Source organism: Pelophylax lessonae (assembly GCF_965119305.1).
Source record: "Pelophylax lessonae genome assembly, chromosome: 11".
Lineage (NCBI taxonomy): Eukaryota > Metazoa > Chordata > Amphibia > Anura > Ranidae > Pelophylax > Pelophylax lessonae.
Window position 1 is genome coordinate 2,802,177 of NC_138778.1, and position 19,776 is coordinate 2,821,952.

A 19,776-nucleotide genomic window follows, 5' to 3' on the forward strand; every position below is an offset into this window, starting at 1 on the left:
TTGGAAGTCTTTTTAGAAGTCTCGTACTCGCGGCGGAAGTTGGATTTTTCGGCAAGATGTTTCTGCAGCGCCACTTCAAGCATTGCCGGCCGGGCCGCTGCATTGATTGGGGCCGCTGCAGGCTGATCCCTCCCACTGTCCCACACAGCCGAGATGTGACGCGCCACTCCAGCAGCAGCAGGTGAGCCTGAGGGATCTCCATTGGGAGGGGGGGCTTACTAAGTGGTCTGTACTAGGTGGGAGGGCTTACTGTGGGGTCTGTACTGGGAGGGGGCTTACTGTGGGGTCTGTACTGGGAGGGGGCTTATTGAGGGGTCTGTACTGGGAGGGGGCTTACTGTGGGGTCTGTACTGGGAGGGGGGCTTACTGAGGGGTCTGTACTGAGAGGGGGGCTTACTGAGGGGTCTGTACTGAGAGGGGGCTTACTGAGGGGTCTGTACTGAGAGGGGGGCTTACTGAGGGGTCTGTACTGGGAGGGGGGCTTACTGAGGGGTCTGTACTGAGAGGGGGGCTTACTGTGGGGTCTGTACTGGGAGGGGGCTTACTGAGGGGTCTGTACTGGGAGGGAGGCTTACTGAGGGGTCTGTACTGGGAGGGGGGCTTACTGTGGGGTCTGTACTGGGAGGGGGCTTACTGTGGGGTCTGTACTGGGAGGGGGCTTACTGAGGGGTCTGTACTGGGAGGGGACTTACTGAGGGGTCTGTACTGGGAGGGGGGCTTACTGAGTGGTCTGTACTGAGAGGGGGGCTTACTGAGGGGTCTGTATTAATTACAGGATTAATTAGCTAATCAAAAAAACACTCAAGCCCAAAAAATAAAATAAAAATAATCGTTAGATTAGTCGACAGACAAATTAATCGTTAGTTGCAGCCCTAGTCCAGACCAATGATCAGTCCTGAGGTTGTAGGTAAATTCATCAGAAGACCTAGGTGGGCACTCTCTGTTCACTTTGGATCATGGGTAGGCCCTTGTTTATGGGTAAACGTGTCATTGAAAGTCCCAGGTGGGAACTCTCTGTTCACGTGGTCCGGACCAATGATCAGTCCTGAGGTTGTGAGTAAATTCATCATAAGGCCTAGGCGGGCGCTCTCTGTTCACTTTGGATCAATGGTTATGCCATGTCTGTGGGTTAAACACGTCAGTTGAAGAGGCCCCAGACTCTTTGCAATAAAGATTGTCAGCATTTGAATACTTGGGAGTGTAGCCAGCTTCCTTCTTCTGTGGACTTGTACAGGTACGGCCATGGTGTGTAAAGCTCAGATGTACAAACGTTCGATGTGAGTTTGGCTCCAGTGTATATATTGAGTACAGACATGAGATTGTTTGCACCGCTCCTCATACATGTCAGTTTAAGGAGTCTCTCAGCCTGGATCGGATAGTTGAGCTTTTGGTTGATGCCGGAGATTATAGCCACTTGATGGATTCTGATATCTCCCGGGGATTGCTCTGGAGAGTTCCCGGATCTGGACACCAGGAGCTCCCGCTATCTCAGCTGCACTCCCTATTCAATGTATAGCAGGCATGGTGCAATCGGGGGAACACCTCGAGGTGGGAGGAAATAGATGGAAAGCAGAACTCGCCATGGAGGTCCTCGAGAGTTCTACATAGACCATGAATAACACACAACTCCGCCCACAATCAGAATATCTCTTTCAGAGGAAAGACTCATTATTCTGGGTTCATGAACCAAGAGATGATGTAAGTGGAGTCATCGATGGTCCATTAGTTTGGTCGGCCATCGTTCTCTGGACATCATTGGATAATGCCGGCAAATGTATTTATTGGGAGCAGCAGAGATTTGGTCATATATTGGCTCAGACCGCCATCTTCCTTTCCGTCCCCCTGACAACGGGATGCCCTCATCTTCTGTAAGCTGTATCCAGGCTCCTGGCAGGGGGTGACCTCAAAGCTGCAAAAAAAAAAAAAAAAACATTTTTTAGGACACTTATAATAGGAAATTACATTTTTAACCACTTAAAGCGGAGTTCCACCCAAAAGTGGAACTTCCGCTTTCGGTATTCTAACCCCCTGACATGCCACATTTGGCATGTCATTTTTTTTTGGGGGGGAGCGGGTACCTAGTTTTGACTGGTACCCACTCCCACTTCCGCTCGGAGCGCCACGGCGCCCTGAACGGAAGTTCTCCTCTCCCCCTCCCTCCCTGCAATCTTCTGGGACATGTCAGAGGTCCCAGAAGATTGCCGGCCAATCAAGACTCGCAGCGCGACTCGCGCATGCGCAGTGGGTACCCGGCTGTGAAGCCGCAAACTGTCACAGCAGGGTGCCCACAGCAGTGATGCCGACGCCGCCGAGACCAGAGGGAGAGGATCGAGGCTTCGGGCGGCCGCATCGCTGGACCATTGGACAGGTGAGTGAAAAGGCTGGAACTCCACTTTAAAGTGGTTGTAAAGGCAGAAGGTGAATTTTATGCATTAAAAAAGCCTTCTGGGTGTAGCAGCCCCCTAATACTTGTCTGAGCCCCATCTCTGTCCAGCGATGTCCAGGAGTCTCTTGGCCGCCCGGGACTCTCCCTCCTGATTGGCTGGGACAGAGCAGCGGCACCATTGGCTGCCGCTGCTGTCAATCAAAGTCAGTAAGCCAATCAGGAGAGAGGGGCGGGGCCTAACGGCAGCTTCTTGTCTGAATTGACACACGGAGCTGCAGCTAAGCTCAAGTGCCCCCATAGGAAGCTGCTTGCTGTGGGGGCACAGGACAGGAGGGAGGGGCCAGGAGCAGCAAAGAGGGACCCGGGAAGAGGAGGATCAGGGCTGCTCTGTGCAAAACCAACTGCACTTTCTTAACCCCTGTTGACAGTTGTTGGTGAACCAGTTTTGGCACAAGCACCCTGACCCTGAGATTGGCGCCGGCAAAGTAGGCACCATATTTAAACCTCACCAGCCTGTCCCTATGTGCTCATTATTGTGTTCATTGCTGGCAAAGCCCCCCCCCCCCCAATAAAAAGCTGCCAATTTACTGCCCACCCACGGAAGGCCTAACAAGGCAGCTATGAGGGTCATACACATGCCATGGCCAATTTGGCCCATACTTAGATCACACGTGACAGATACGAGGTGGAAAGTTCTTATATTCGCAGTATTTCCTCTCACCTGGAGACGTTGGTGTAAGTCCTTCGGCTGTCCTTGTCCATCTGAAGGCTCAGAGTCCTCAGCTCCAGGCTCCTCATCTGTACACTGGACACCTTCAGCCCCTCGCTGATACCCTGCTAGAGAGAACCGTGACATCATGACCCCAGCTAGATGACATCACCAACCATCACATTCAGAAAAATTAAGTCTCAAGCTGCCCAAATCTGAAAATGAATTCTTCTTACAACCGAAATTCTAGGATTGGTAAACGACACGACCAGCGTGACTGATTCGGTTATTTGTGGTTTCATAATGTCAGCATTACAGAGAGAAAGGAGAGCTCAGACATCAAAGTGCAGCACAGCGCTCACCCTACTGTTATTACTATTATTTCTAGTGAGGACACTCCCACTGCCAGCCTGATTTCAGCTGCTGCATAAATGATAATATGCAAATGGATGTAGATGATTTAATAAAGTTTAGAAATCTTTTAACTTTTTTTATTACATAGATGTGTATGTGAGTTATAGGAAAGTGTTTATTATACATTTGTCATATATTCCCTTCAAAGCTGAACTCCCAGATCAGCAAATACCATCCGATTCCTTTCATCGTGTGTCTTCTTCCAGAATCTCGGGGTGATTTGTGTATTTCATCCAGATCTGTGCAGTCATCCAGTGTGAGACTTCCTGTAATAAAGACCGCCCACTGATACTCTTCTCTCCTAGTGCAGGGTGACTGGTCTTGTCTCCGCCTCCTCCTGTAGTTTTTTGTAGTAGGTGGAGCCTGCTGGGCCCCTCCCACAGCTCTGCTCTCTCTCCTTTTGCAGAGAGACTGGTCTTGTCATTGTCCCCTCCTGTAATTTTCTGCAGGCAGCCTGTAGTGGGCGGGTCCTGCTCTCTGCACAGGCTACATACTGCACAGTGATGACGTCACCACCACTTTTACAAGGTAATATCTGGGTTTGCCTGGAGTTCAGCTATAAATCACATACTGTATTATGAGAAATAAAAGGATACAGCCCTATCTTGGAGTTCTACTTACTAAACTTGATCGTCCAGAGGAGGATTTCATTGGCTCATCAGTGCAGATGTTCAGACAGACCAGGTCTGCAAGAAAGAAGCGTTATTGGCTTGTTTTGCTGTTTTGGGGCTCAGGGGTAAATTTCCACCACGCCCCCCTACATAGACTGTGTATGTCCTACATGGACTGTGTATGTCCTACACGGACTGTGTATGTCCTACACGGACTGTGTATGTCCTACATGGACTGTGTATGTCCTACATGGACTGTGTATGTCCTACATCAAATGTGGCCTATGTGGCCTGTGTGGCCTGTGTGGTCTGTGTGGTCTGGGTGGTCTGTGTGGTCTGTGTGGTCTGTGTGGTCTGTGTGGTCTGTGTGGTCTATGTGGTCTGTGTGGTCTGTGTGGTCTGTGTGGTTTGTGTGGTCTGGGTGGTCTGGGTGGTCTGTGTGGTCTGTGTGGTCTGTGTGGTCTGTGTGGTCTGTGTGGTCTATGTGGTCTGTGTGGTCTGTGTGGTCTGTGTGGTCTGTGTGGTCTGTGTGGTCTGGGTGGTCTGGGTGGTCTGTGTGGTCTGGGTGGTCTGTGTGGTCTGGGTGGTCTGTGTGGTCTGTGTGATCTGTGTGGTCTGTGTGGTCTGGGTGGTCTGGGTGGTCTGGGTGGTCTGTGTGGTCTGGGTGGTCTGTGTGGTCTGTGTGATCTGTGTGGTCTGTGTGGTCTGTGTGATCTATGTGGTCTGTGTGATCTATGTGGTCTGTGTGATCTATGTGGTCTGTGTGGCCTGTGTGGTCTGTGTGGCCTGTGTGGCCTGTGTGGCCTGTGTGATCTGTGTGATCTGTGTGATCTATGTGGTCTGTGTGGTCTGTGTGGTCTATGTGGTCTGTGTGATCTATGTGGTCTGTGTGATCTATGTGGTCTGTGTGGCCTGTGTGGCCTGTGTGGTCTGTGTGGTCTGTGTGGCCTGTGTGGTCTATGTGGTCTATGTGGTCTATGTGGTCTGTGTGATCTATGTGGTCTGTGTGGCCTGTGTGGTCTGTGTGGCCTGTGTGGCCTGTGTGGTCTGTGTGGCCTGTGTGGCCTGTGTGATCTGTGTGATCTGTGTGATCTATGTGGTCTGTGTGGTCTGTGTGATCTATGTGGTCTGTGTGGTCTGTGTGGCCTGTGTGGCCTGTGTGGTCTGTGTGGTCTATGTGGTCTGTGTGGTCTGTGTGGTCGAGGTGTGTGGCCTGTGTGGCCTGTGTGGTCTGTGTGATCTGTGTGGTCTGTGTGGCCTGTGTGGCCTGTGTGGTCTGTGTGGCCTGTGTGATCTGTGTGATCTGTGTGATCTATGTGGTCTGTGTGGTCTGTGTGATCTATGTGGTCTGTGTGGCCTGTGTGGTCTGTGTGTGGTCTATGTGGTCTGTGTGATCTGTGTGGTCGAGGTGTGTGGCCTGTGTGGCCTGTGTGGTCTGTGTGGCCTGTGTGATCTGTGTGATCTGTGTGATCTATGTGGTCTGTGTGGTCTGTGTGATCTATGTGGTCTGTGTGGCCTGTGTGGTCTGTGTGTGGTCTATGTGGTCTGTGTGATCTGTGTGGTCGAGGTGTGTGGCCTGTGTGGCCTGTGTGGCCTGTGTGGTCTGTGTGATCAATGTGGTCTGTGTGGCCTGTGTGGTCTGTGTGGTCTATGTGGTCTGTGTGGTCTGTGTGGCCTGTGTGATCTATGTGGTCTGTGTGGTCTGTGTGGTCTATGTGGTCTGTGTGGTCTGTGTGGCCTGTGTGATCTATGTGGTCTGTGTGGTCTGTGTGGTCTATGTGGTCTGTGTGGTCTGTGTGGCCTGTGTGATCAATGTGGTCTGTGTGGCCTGTGTGGTCTGTGTGGTCTATGTGGTCTGTGTGGTCTGTGTGGTCGAGGTGTGTGGCCTGTGTGGCCTGTGTGGTCTGTGTGATCTGTGTGGCCTGTGTGGTCTGTGTGGCCTGTGTGATCTGTGTGATCTGTGTGATCTATGTGGTCTGTGTGGTCTGTGTGATCTATGTGGTCTGTGTGGCCTGTGTGGTCTGTGTGTGGTCTATGTGGTCTGTGTGATCTGTGTGGTCGAGGTGTGTGGCCTGTGTGGCCTGTGTGGTCTGTGTGATCAATGTGGTCTGTGTGGTCTGTGTGGTCTGTGTGGTCTATGTGGTCTGTGTGGTCTGTGTGGCCTGTGTGATCTATGTGGTCTGTGTGGTCTGTGTGGTCTATGTGGTCTGTGTGGTCTGTGTGGCCTGTGTGATCTGTGTGGTCTGTGTGGCCTGTGTGGTCTGTGTGGTCTATGTGGTCTGTGTGGTCTGTGTGGCCTGTGTGATCTATGTGGTCTGTGTGGTCTGTGTGGTCTATGTGGTCTGTGTGGTCTGTGTGGTCGAGGTGTGTGGCCTGTGTGGCCTGTGTGGTCTGTGTGATCTGTGTGGTCTGTGTGGCCTGTGTGGCCTGTGTGGTCTGTGTGGTCGAGGTGTGTGGCCTGTGTGGCCTGTGTGGTCTGTGTGGTCTATGTGGTCTGTGTGGCCTGTGTGGCCTGTGTGGTCGAGGTGTGTGGCCTGTGTGGTCTGTGTGGTCTGTGTGGTCTGTGTGATCTGTGTGGTCTGTGTGGTCTATGTGTGTGGAAGAAGTCTCACCTTCAGTGTCTTTATTGGGTATGGCTTTGATAACGGCTCCAGCAGTTCTGAGCACCATGGAGGCGTCCTTCCCCCGATTACTGGCCAAAGCCTGCAACAAAAGCGTTACATTTTATAGACCCCGATACAATCTCCCCATACACAGATCTGTCATCCATACGATGGTCATGGCAAACCGTCTTCCTGCTACAGGGCCCAGCAGCACTCTAGTTCCTGAGATCGCACACCCCAGATGCCTCAGATTTATAGAACACGTGACTTTCCTTCCTGCCACAATATTTGTAGTTCTGTTCAGCCAGTCTCATGATTCACACAGCCCCGCCCCACTTTATGCCTGCAGGGCGACACCACTGCTCCCGAGTCACCTGCCTATTCATCACACTAGAATGATGGGGGTTTATTTTTTTTCTTTAACCGCTTGCCGACCAGCGTGCCCATTCCCCACAGGGGAAGCTGATCTGCGTCGGCACGCACAGTGAGGAGAAGACTTCATTATTATTTGTGTCATTCTCAACTTTCTGCTGATCAAAGTTTTTTTACCTTTTTATAGTGAACTTGGATCCCAGCACCGCGAAAATCCACCACCGTCTTCTTCCTGGTTATTGTGTTCACTAAATAAAGAAAGTTTATATTAGAACTAAAACTGGAGCACACAGAATCTGGGGCAGCTCTGCATGGTAACCAGGGCCGCTGATAGGGGGGGACCATCAGCCCTCTTGTAGGGGGCCCGAGCACACAGGGGGACCCACACAGAGAGGGGGATTAGTGATGGACAACAAATACAGAAATCTTCCTCCAGCACCTGAATCTGATCTGTCCCTCTCCCTGCTATCAGCTTTTATCTGCTGAGAAAGAGACAGTTGTCCCTCAATAATCCCCTCCCTTGTGTGGGCCCCCCTCCCAGCACTGGCTCTAATGTTATCTCTGCTCAGGAGTTTATTTGTAACTTTGTTTCTCTCTCTCTGTCTCTCTGATCTCTGAGCTCCAACTGCCCAGCCTGTATATTTTTCTCATCTTCATTTTTATTTAACATAGTTTTTTTTTTTAGATTTAGCAGGAATTATGCGAGTTATGTTATATTTGTGTCTGATAATAGTGATTTTGTTGGAATTTTAGCTAAATATATCTTTAATTTTTTCTTGGGGGGGGGGGGGGGGGCCCTGCCATTTCTAACAGCAGCCCTGATAGTAACCAATCCACTTCCAGGTTTTAGGCCCCTTTTACAAAGACGTTCCAATCAGATTTCCCTGTTATTTTATTTATTTATTTCAGGTACTTGTATAGCGCCACCAATTCACACAGCGCTTTACATATACATTGTACATTCACATCAGTCCCTGCCCTCAAGGAGCTTACAATCTAATATCCCTAAGGCCCCTTTCACACGGGCGATCCGATCCACCTGTCAGTTTTTCCAGGTGGACCTGATCGGATCCTCCATGCATCCTTATGGGGCAGCAGATGTCAGCAGAGACATCTTCGCTGACACCCGCTGCTATCCAATCCTGTCCGTGAAATCCGGATGGAAACCCTATTTTTCAGCCGTCTGGAGGATCGGATCGGATGAGAACAGACAGGCGATCTGTTCTCATCCGATTCCCCCATAGAGGACAGCGGGGATCTGACAGCTCTGTCTCTGCACACAGAGTGGAGACAAAGCTGTCATCTGCCTGCTCAGTGGGGGATCGGTGGATCGATCCCCCGGTGGGCAGAACAGACTCCGTCGGGCGGTGTGCCCATGTGAAAGGGGCCTCACTCACATTCCTACATACACATATAAGGGCCAATATAGACCGGAGCCAATTAACCTCCCAGCATGTCTTTGGAGTGTGGGAGGAAACCGGAGTACCCGGAGGAAAGCTAAGCAGGCACAGGGAAAACATGCAAACTCCAGGCAGGTCGTGTCATGGTTGGGATTTGAACCAGCGACCCTTTTGCTGCTGGGGAAAGGTGCTAACCACTGTGCTGCCCACATGTGGACCCAATCAGAAACCTCCATTCTTTTCTATGGAGCGGGTGGTGTAATTTGTCCATTTACACCCGCCTACATCCAACCCAATCTGAGCCTCCAGAAAAAGATGGGTGGGGATGGGTTTCCCCATCCATCCAGCAGATCAGATTGGATGGCAGTTGGGTGTAAACTGACAGGCGGTCCGTTTATATCCAGCCACCCATAGAGGAGAGAGCGGTCTGTGTCCGAGTCCACTTTGGTTAAGCGGAATCAGACACAGACCTGTCATCTGCCTGCTCAGTGCGGATCCGCTGATCCCCCGCTGAGCAAGCGTATCGCAGCCGCAGTTTGTCTGTCTGAATGAGGCCTTATTGTCAAAGCTTCACCACTTGCTGACGCCCTCTGCAGATATACTGCGACAGGCTGGCTCGGCTGAGCGAATCACCGTAACCATCCGTCCCTCCTCGGGAGCGAGCATGGGAGACGTGCAGCAATTCGGGTCAGGGGAAGCTGATCTGCGGGGGCGGCGGCTGTCATTGCTGCCGGGAACCCAGGATCGCTCCCTGGGAAGACAGAACAGCGGTAAACACAGCAGACCTTTGTATGTCAGTTATCATCACAGTGCTCCTCCTATTTAGGAACACAGGTCCCTGTGCTGAGCCAAGAAGCCCATCCCCCACACAGTTAGAAAACACCCCCTAGGGACACATTTAACCCTTTGATCGCCCCTGGTGTTAACCCCTTTCCTGCCAGTGTCATTAGTACAGTGACAGTGCATATTTTTAGCACTGATTACTGTAGTAATGTCACTGGTCCCCCCAAAAGTGTAAAAAATGTCAGTTAGGGGTCCGATCTGTCCGCCGCAATGTCGCAGTCCCACTAAAAATCGCAGATCGCCGCCATTACTAGTAAAAAAAAATGTCATAAATCTTTATCTTAGTTTGTAGACACAATAACTTTTGCGCAAACCTTTTAAAATATACTTATTGCGATTTTTCTTTTTTTTTTTACCAAAAATATATAGCAGAATACAAATTTGCCTAAAATTATGAAAATAATTTATTATTTTTAATTTAATCATTTTTTTTTCGAGAATGTTATATAGCAGAAAGTAAAAAAAAAAAATTTTTTTTTCAGAATTTACGCACTTTTTTTGTTTATAGCGCAAAAAATAAAAATCGCAGAGGTGATCAAATATCACCAAAAGAAAGCTCTGTTTGTGGGGAAAAAAGGACATCAATTTCAGTTTGAGTACAGCGTCGCACGACCGCACAATTGTCTGTTAAAGTAACGCAGTGTAGAATCGCAAAACATGGCCTGGTCATTAACCACTTAAGCCCCGGAAGATTTTACCCCCTTCCTGACCAGGGCCTATTTTGCGATTCGGCACTGCGTGACTTTAACGGACAATTGTGCGGTCGTGCGAAGCTGTACCTAAACGAGTTCGACGTCCTTTTTTTCCCACAAACAGAGCTTTCTTTTGGTGGTATTTGATCACCTGTGCGATTTTTATTTTTTGCGCTATAAACAAAAAAAGAGCGACAATTTTGCAAAAATAACAATATTTTTCACATTTTTTTATATGAAATTCCCCCCCAAAAAAAAGTAAAAATCAAAATGTTTTAACATTTTGGGCCAATTTTTTTTTTTTACCATATGTTTGTTAAAAAAAATCACAAAAAGCGTATTTTGATTGGTTTGCGCAAAAGTTATTGCGTTTACTAACAAAGGAAAAGATTTTTGTCGTTGTTGTTTTTTTATTTTTTAACGCGTAATGGCGGCGATCTGCGATTTTTTTTTTTGCGGTACTGCGACATTGCGGCGGACAGATCGGACCCCTGACTGACGTTTTTGACACTTTTGGGGTTACCAGTGACATTACTACAGTAATCAGTGCTATACATATGCACTGTTACTGTAAAATGACACTGGCAGTGAAGGGGTTAACTTTTTGTGAGAGGGAGGGGCTGTGTGTGTCCCTAGGGGCGTGATTCTAACTGTGATTGGCTGTGGCTTCAGATGTATGAACAGTGATCAACGGTCCTACATAGTAGAACCGTATGATCATCCTTCATACACAGGGGAGAATGAGAGGTGGCTTGTTTACATTAGCCTCCTGCCTTTCTCCCTCTGCACCCGACGATCGCCGAGTGACCGGCGGACATCGGGTCCACCGCTCACACGCCCGCGGGGGGGTCCGTGACCACGCGGGAGCGGGAGTGCGCCTCCGGCGGCGCGCACTCGCTCCCTAGACCCTCACAGGCTAGCGACGTAGCCCTGCCTGTGAGGGGCTGACCACTGATGTAAATAGTCGTGCGGCGGTCAGCAAGTGGTTAAGGGGGAAAATCTTCCGGTCCAGAAGTGGTTAATTGAAGAAGCTGATTGGTTACCATACAGAGCTGCACCAAATATTGCACCCTCCAGTTTTAATATATCATCCCCCCCCCCCCCCCACTGTGTGTGAGGAGAGTAGTATGAGGGATCCCAGGACTGAATTCTTACATCCACATAGGATATAAATCTATAATGTGTGCACCAAGTAGCTGGCAAACCCAGACACTACCTTGTAAAAGTAGCAGTGACATCACCAGCTTTCTCACAGTATGGCATCACTTACATTTAGTAAAGGCGCAGTCCTGGATTTCCACCTTCAGCTCGGTCAGGAAGACCTCCTCCACCGGCTCCAGCGTCAGGTCTCTGAAGTGGATCTGAAAGAACATCGGATATTAAAGTAGAACTCTAGGCAAAACTTTTTTTTTTAAATTTTGGATAGAGCAAGAGAGGGTTATGACCCCTGTCAGAATATCTTTCTGCCATCTGTGTCCCATACCCAGAACAGGAAGTGAGAGGAAATCCCTGCAAATGAACCGCTTCCCCATATACTGCGGCAGGGTGGCTCTCCTGCGCAAAGTCACGCGCGGGAAGCTAAGGGGCGTTGGCGCGCTCCCGCCCCCACTCAGCAGTGGGGACTCCGATGCACGGGTCAGGCAGCTCCGATTGCCACCTGACACCCACGATCGTTCCCCGCTGAGAGAGAAGGACGGTCGGATGTTGTAAACACAGCTGACCGTTCTTCTCCCTGGAATGATCACAGAGCTCATGTGATCCTTCTATATAGGATCACATGTCTCTATGGTCATTTCACAAGCCACGCCCCCCCCACAGTTAGAATCACTCCCCTAGGCTCACATTTAACCCATTGATCACCCACCGGGTTAACCCCTTCCCTGCCAGTGTCATTATTACAGTAACAGTGCATGTTTTTAGTGTAGTGTTTCGTCATAAGCAGACGTCATCTGGGGTGTGGCGACGTACTGATGTAACTTCAGCTCCCCACCCCCTGCTTTTCAGAGCTGAAAGATTCCGTGTAAATTCTGCACGGTGAATGGATGTAGGAGACTCCTGCAGATAAACAGGTACAACTTATGAAGAAGGATTTCTTTCATCTCTGAGGCCAGTCACATCAATGGGTATATGGAAGAGATTACAACCACTTTAAAGCTATTTCTGATCCTATGAAGAAACTTTCAGCTGTTTCCAGAGACAACTTTGACCATACAAATTTATACAACTGGCTTATGGAACTTTTTAGGATCACCGAACAAAAAAAAGTGCAGCAGACAGTTTTGGGGGGTATGCGGTACTAACCTTTACATTGTAAATTTGAAAGTACACCGGCTGCAGCCCAAACCTCAGGTAGTACGAGGCGACATCCAGGATGAAAGGATCCGATGCGGCGTCTCTGGCCGGGCATACAGGCTGCAAAGAATGTGTCTGGAATTATTGGGCAGTAGAGGTAAACTGCAGTCAGACTTGGGGGGTCTATCCTGGAAATACATATGGGGGACACAGCCATTCTGCTCAGGTTTCTTGGTTCAGTGCTGATGAGGACAAGGGCCTCTTCCCAACAACCCTGGCATGGTGTTAGTGGGGGCCCATTGGAATCTGGAGGCCCCCTTTACCAATAAGGGGCCCTGAAATACTGCCCCCCCCCTGTTAATAAGTAAAGGGGCACACAATACCCCAACTCATTCACAAAACAAAGCCATGTAAATGCAAACAAACTTTGTTTGATGTCCTTTATTAACCACTTGCTGACCAGCCGCTGCAGATATACGGTGGCAGGTTCCAGCGAACATCGTACATCGCTTTGCAGGAGCGATCATGGGGCGTGCCTATTCACCCCCAGGGTAGCTGATATGTGGGGCCAGGGGGTCACAATTGCCACCGGGCACCGCGATCGCTCCCCCGTGGAGACAGAACGGTGGTCGGCTGTTGCAAACAGGAATGAACACAGAGCTCCTCCTATATAGGAACAGAGGTCCCTGTGTTGATTCCATAAGCCCATCCCCCCCACAGTTAGAAAACACTCCCCCCGAGGCATATATTTAACCCTTTGACCACCCCTGGTGTTAACCCCTTCCCTGCCAGTGTCATTATTACAGTGACAGTGCATATATATAGCACTGATTACTGAAGTAATGTCACTGGTCCTCCCAAAAGTTTAAAAAATGTCAGTTAGGGGTCCAATCTGTCGCAGTCCCGCTAAAAATCGCAGATCGCCGCCATTACTGGTAAAAAAAATAAATAAATAAAAATTACATAAATCTTTCCTGTAGTTTGTAGACGTGATAACTTTTCACCGCTGACACCCGCTGCTCTCCGATCCGATCCTGTCCGTAAAATACAGACGAGTGGAAAACCTATTTTCCATCCGTCTGGAGGATCGGATTGGATGAAAATGGACAGGCGGTCTGTTTGCATCCGATCTCCCATAGAGGAGAGTCTTTGTCTTTGCAAGAGGGGGAGAACAGGGTGATTAGCAGTGTTTGATCGCTCAGTTCTCACTACAGAGGAGGCAGAGGACAGGGGCAGAATCGGATTAATGCTGCATCCACCTAGGTGAATATAAATGTGTTTTTTTCTTTTATACTTCTCCTTTAAAGTAGTGCATGCACTACTTTTGTTGCGGTCCAACGCGATTGCAGCCTATTCAAATGAATGGGCTGAAATCGCAGTGCACCCGGATTGCATGTGAATCACACAGGAATGCATACTGCGTGTGAACCGATCCTGAGAGCAGATCACATCTGGCTGATCTTACTTTGTTGTGTAATATGTAAGATCCTCTACTTTGGGAATTTTTAGGTTGTTTAAGGTCCTATCTGAAGCACTGCAGAATCTATTCCTGTTGAAATCAATAAGATACAATTAGATAACATTGCTTGCCTATGGAAGCCAATATTAAAAATCAATTTTCTAACCTGCTCTAGCCACTTGCCGACCGCCGCACGACTATTTACTGCGGCAGTCAGCCCCTCACAGGCAGAGTAACGTAGATCTACGTCGCTAGCCTGTGAGGGTCTAGGGAGCAAGCGCGCGCCCCCGGAGGCGCGCTCCCGAGTGGTCACGGACCCCCCCCCGCGCGTGTGACCGGCGGACCCGATGTCCGCCGGTCACTCGGCGATCGTCGGTGCAGAGGGAGATAGGCAGGCGGCTAATGTAAACAAGCCGCCTGTCATTCTCCCCTGTGTAAGAATGGTAATCATACGGTTCTACTATGTAGGACCGTTGATCACTGTTCATACACCTCAAGCCACAGCCAATCAAAGTTAGAAGCACGCCCCTAGGACACACTTAACCCCTCCCTCTCAAAAAAGTTAACCCCTTCACTGCCAGTGTAATTTTACAGTAACAGTGCATATGTATAGCCCTGATTACAATGTCACTGGTACCCCAAAACTGTCAAAAATGTCAGTCAAGGGTCAAAAAGTCAAAAATCGCAGATCGCCGTCATTATGCGTTAAAAAAAAAAAAAACAACAAAAATTACAAAAATCTTTCCCTTTGTTAGTAAACGCGATAACTTTTGCGCAAACCAATTAAAATACGCTTTTTGCGATTTTTTTTTTTTTACCAAACATATGTAGCATTAAACAAATTGGCCCAAAATGTTAAAAAATTTTGATTTTTACATTTTTTTTGGGGGGGGAATTTCATATAAAAAAATGTGAAAAATATTGTTATTTTTGCAAAATTGTCGCTCTTTTTTTGTTTATAGCGCTTGATCCAAAAATCGCACAGGTGATCAAATACCACTAAAAGAAAGCTCTGTTTGTGGGAAAAAAAGGACGTCAAATTTGTTTGGGTACAGCGTCGCACGACCACGCAATTGTCTGTTTAAAGTCACGCAGTGCCGAATCGCAAAATAGGCCCTGGTCAGGAAGGGGGTAAAATCTTCCGGGGCTTAAGTGGCTAAAAAAGTGATTGCTGGAATCTGATTGTCAGTAATGGACAACACACTGTTATGTGCACTAGGGGATGACAGAAATAGCTTGCTAGTCCCGGTCTACTAACCATCATTGCCAGCTTGGAGATCCTGTTGCAGAGAGTGTTGATGTTGCGGTCATACCACGGGTCCACCTGACCCAGGTACCTGCTCAGTTCATGCGACTCACTTGGGGCTTCCTCCTGAAATGAAGAGCAGATTGTCTTTTTATCAGAAAGAGAATTCGTCATTGCGATGTCAAGTAGTAACAGACACATCAGCTTTGCATTCGTTATGTAGAAAGAGTAGAATGGGTGATGATAATGCACAACAGCCTTTCTCAACTGGGGTGCCGCGGCACCATGGGGTTCTACCTGAGGTCTTTAGAGGTGCCGCGGCATCCTGCTTGAAAAAGGGTTGAAGACTGCAGTAAAGAGAAGTAGAAGAGGGAGGCTCTCCACCTCCCCCTACAGGACAGTGCCCGGTGTAAGTGCAAGGCTATGTCTGTGAGTATGCAGGGATCGGAAGGGGTATTTGCCCCATACATCCTACTAGAGGCATACTGAGCTGCAGCCAGCACCCCCTCCCCATTCTGGCAGCATCGCCCAAAGCTTCGTAGACTGTGATGGAAGATCGGCTCTGCCCTGAGGTTCTGCTGAAAGGAAAGTAGGGCGCAGAAGGGAATCAACAGGAAAGTTAGTTGTCAGAGGTTAGTGCAGAGAGAGGGATACAAAAAGTTGTGCAAACAGGCAGTGTTGGGGTACAAAGGTAAGCGGGGGGGGGGGTGTGGAGGTAAGCAGGGGAGGGTGAGGTTTGGGGTACAGAAGTGAGCAGAGAGGGGGGTTTGGCATACAGAGATTAGCAGGGGGATTGGGGTCCAAAGGTGAGCAGTGTGGGATTGGGGTGCAGAGGTTAGCAGAGAGGGGAATGTGCAATGTGATTTTGCAGCCTATTCATTTGAATGGGCTGCAAATTGCACTGGAACACAGAAAATGTAGTGCATGCAAAAAAACAAAACAAAGCCGGACCAAACCGCAAGGTACTACAGTACCATGCAAGTTGGTGCCTTCAAACACACTGCATTTGTGATCTGCATTTGGGGTTCTGTAACAATGCACTGCTACCCGCATTCAGATCGCATGGGGCCGGGGCGTGCCTATCCCACACCTTGTTCTGGTGTGAACCGGCTCTAGTCCCCAACGACTTTATTTCTTTTTTTTTACTTACCCATACCAAAAACGCACTGTATTTTCTAATGCATGGGGGTACTGGAATGAATTAATGACACCCCTGTGCTTCTGCTGAAGAGTCATTAATTCATTCTGGTACCCCCATGCATTAGAAAATACAGTGCGTTTTCGGTATGGGTAAGTGAAAAAAAGTAATAAATTCGATATTGCACCTGTTCCCCGACACTCAGTAATGTGAACCAAGACTTAACTGGGGTGCCTCAAGACTAAAGATACTTTTTAAGGGCGCCCTGACTGGAAAAAGGTTGAGAAACACGGATGTGCAAAGTATAGTTAGTTAGGATTAATAGAAGATACAAACCGGAAATCTTACCAAATCAGGCAAGGAATCGGACTGTTCTCCGTGGACGGGGATACAATAAAACTGAAGATTGGCCTTAAGGGTCCGGTGGGGCCTCCTGGCTTCTCTCTTCCTAGAGGGCAAACAAATACAGAGATCCTATTTATCCAATCTAGATCTATGCAATATGAGAAGACAAGAGCAGTTTATTAATAGAACAAAAACAGAACAGTAACATAGTGAATGAGGACCTCTGCTTTTTACATCTATATCAAATGGGGGGGGGGGGTAGACCCCAAAAAACTATCCTAAAACAATACAATTTTAGTGCAAACAAAAAAAAATGATCATCAACTGAAACTCAACTCTTTAGACTCCTATTACAAAACTGTCTGAGTGTGCATTACCATTTATGAACACAAGATGGCAACAAATACAAGCAGTTAAAAGTAAAGTATTTTTTTTTTTTTTTTACACTGTCTTAATCGTCTAAGGCACAGGTGTCAAACACAAGGCCCGTGAGCGGAATGCGGCCCCCCAGGGCATTTCATGTGGCCCTTGCACCTCTCCTGCAGCTGCTGCATCTCCCTCATCTCTGCCCCCACCTTGTCTCAGCAGATGGCAGCAGAGAGGACCAAACTCCTCTGGCAAATCCTGTGCTTCCTCCTGCAGCTCTAGAGAGGAACCCCCCCCCCCCAACTCAGTTGGCAGCAGAGAGGAGGACACAACTCCTCCTACAGATCCTGCACCCCTCTGTGCATCCGTAGCACCCCCTCCTCTCCGCCTCCACTGGTCTCAGCATTTAGCTGACTCCGAGCCCTCCTCCAGACCCTGCAGTTGCTGCTTCCCAGCTCTGCCTCCAGCTTGCTTCTTCCCAACAGCAGCACATGGTAAAGGCGATGCACTGTGATGTAAGGGGGGGGCTCTTGACGTCTGATAGTTGTGGGCTACAGATTGACCTGGCCCTCTAAGGGCGACCATAATACTGATGCGGCCCGCGTTGAAATTGAGTTTGACACCTCTGCTCTAAGGTGAAATAAAGACAAGTAAATGACTCCTGCGCTCAAATGTTGCATAAAGGCCAGAGAGGCAATGGCTGTGTCGTTGCTGCCCTCTCAGGATGATTTGTATCCACACAAACTGAAAGTAAAAAACAATCCTCTAAGGCACATGTGTCAAACAGAAGGCCTGTGGGCTGAATCTGGCCCTCCAGGCCATTTCATGTGGCCCCCGCACATCTTCTGCAGCTGTGGCACCCCCCCTCATCTCCATCCACACCTTATATTTCAGCAGTCGGCAGCAGAGAGGATGACAGAACTCCTCCTACAGATCCTGAACCTCTCTGTTCACTTGCAGCACCCACTGGTCCATAGTTGGCAACATTCTCAAAAAATTTATAGGGACCATTTTTTTTGCCTTTGGGTGGAGTATTTTATTAGGGGGTGGGGCATTCATTTGTAGATGTGGTCTAGATGTAGTAGAAAAATGTGATGTGCGTAGCGCTTTGCAGTTAAAAATGGGCTTGGGGTGTCATTAACCACTTAAGCCCCGGAGGATTTGGCTGCTAAACGACCAGAGGGTATTTTGCGATTCGGCACTGCGTGACTTTAACGGACAATTGCGCGGTCGTGCGACGCTGTACCTAAACGAATTTGGTGTCCTTTTTTTCCCACAAACAGAGCTTTCTTTTGGCGGTATTTGATCACCTGTGCGATTTTTTGATCACGCGCTATAAACAAAAAAAGAGCGTAAATTTTGCAAAAATAGCAATATTTTTCCCTTTTTTTATATGAAATTCCCCCCAAAAAAAATGTAAAAATCAAAATTTTTTAATATTTTCGGCCAATTTGTTTTATGCTACATATGTTTGGTAAAAAAAATCGCAAAAAGCGTATTTTGATTGGTTTGCGCAAAAGTTATTGCGTTTACTAACAAAGGGAAAGATTTTTGTCATTTTTGTTGTTTTTTTTTTAACGCGTAATGGCGGCGATCTGCGATTTTTTTTGCGGTACTGCGACATTGCGGCGGACAGATCGGACCCTTGACTGACATTTGTGACACTTTTGGGGTTACCAGTGACATTTCTACAGTAATAAGTGCTATACATATGCACTGTTACTGTAAAAATACACTGGTAGTGAAGGGGTTAACTTTATTTGAGAGGGAGGGGCTGTGTGTGTCCCTAGGGGCGTGATTCTAACTGTGATTGGCTGTGGCTTCAACTGTATGCAGAGTGATCAATGGATCTACATAGTAGATCCATGTGATCATCTCTCATACAGAGAGGAGAATGACAGGCAGCTTGTTTACACAAGCTGCCTGACTTTCTCCCTCTCCCCCGCCGATCGCAGAGTGGCCGGCGGCGATCGGGTCCGCCGGTCACACGCGCGGGGGGGTCCGTGACCACGCGGGAGCGGGAGCGCGCCTCCGGCGGCGCGCGCTCGCTCCCTAAACCCTCACAGGCGAGCGACGTAGACCTACTTCACTTTGCCTGTGAGGGGCTGACCGCCGCCGTAGATAGTCGTGCGGCGGTCGGCAAGTGGTTAAATAGTGTTTGAAATGAAAGAGGAATGGAGGGAAAGAGAGTGAGACGGAGAGAAAGAGGGAGGGGGGAGGAGGAGAGAGGTCTGGAGACATGCTTGGCCAGTCCATCACCTTTACCCTCAGCTTCTTTAGCAAGGCAGTGGTCATCTTGGAGGTGTTTGGGGTCGTTATGTTGGAATACTGCCCTGCCCCCCAGTCTCTGAAGGGAGGGGATCATGCTCTGCTTCAGTATGTCACAGTACATGTTGGCATTCATGGTTCCCTCAATGAACTGTAGCTCCCCAGTGCCGGCAGCACTCATGCAGCCCCAGACCATGACACTCCCACCACCATGCTTGACTGTAGGAAGACACACTTGTCTTTGTACTCCTCACCTGGTTGCCCCCACACACGCCTGACACCATCTGACACCAAATAAGTTTATCTTGGTCTCATCAGACCACAGGAGATGGTTCCAGTAATCCATGTCCTTAGTCTGCTTGTCTTCAGCAAACTGTTTTTGGGCTTTCTTGTCCATCATCTTTAGAAGAGGTTTACTTCTGGGATGACAGCCATGCAGACCAATTTGATGCAGTGTGCGGCGTATGGTCTGAGCACTGACAGGCTGACCCCTCCCCCACCCCTTCAACCTCTGCAGCAATGCTGGCAGCACTCATACGTCTATTTCCCAAAGACAACCTCTGGATATGACGCTGAGCACGGCACCCAACTTCTTTGGTCGACCATGGCGAGGCCTGTTCTGAGTGGAACCT

General features: G+C 48.9%; 1 protein-coding gene across 6 annotated transcripts in view; it reads right to left on the reverse strand.

The window, feature by feature from the left end:
* Positions 1-1,169: 1,169 nt before the first annotated feature.
* Positions 1,170-19,776, reverse strand: part of PIK3R6 (phosphoinositide-3-kinase regulatory subunit 6) — a 114,096-nt gene continuing 95,489 nt past the window's right edge. For all 6 annotated transcript variants that reach the window (XM_082271463.1, XM_082271461.1, XM_082271464.1 and 3 more), the window contains 9 exons: positions 16,514-16,613; positions 15,040-15,153; positions 12,332-12,442; positions 11,301-11,391; positions 7,273-7,343; positions 6,733-6,823; positions 4,131-4,195; positions 3,108-3,220; positions 1,170-1,909 (listed from right to left, as the gene is read on the reverse strand). In XM_082271463.1, coding sequence (XP_082127589.1) covers positions 1,753-1,909; positions 3,108-3,220; positions 4,131-4,195; positions 6,733-6,823; positions 7,273-7,343; positions 11,301-11,391; positions 12,332-12,442; positions 15,040-15,153; positions 16,514-16,613 — 913 coding nt within the window. In that variant the 3' untranslated portion in view covers positions 1,170-1,752. The remainder of the gene's footprint in view (positions 1,910-3,107; positions 3,221-4,130; positions 4,196-6,732; positions 6,824-7,272; positions 7,344-11,300; positions 11,392-12,331; positions 12,443-15,039; positions 15,154-16,513; positions 16,614-19,776) is intronic.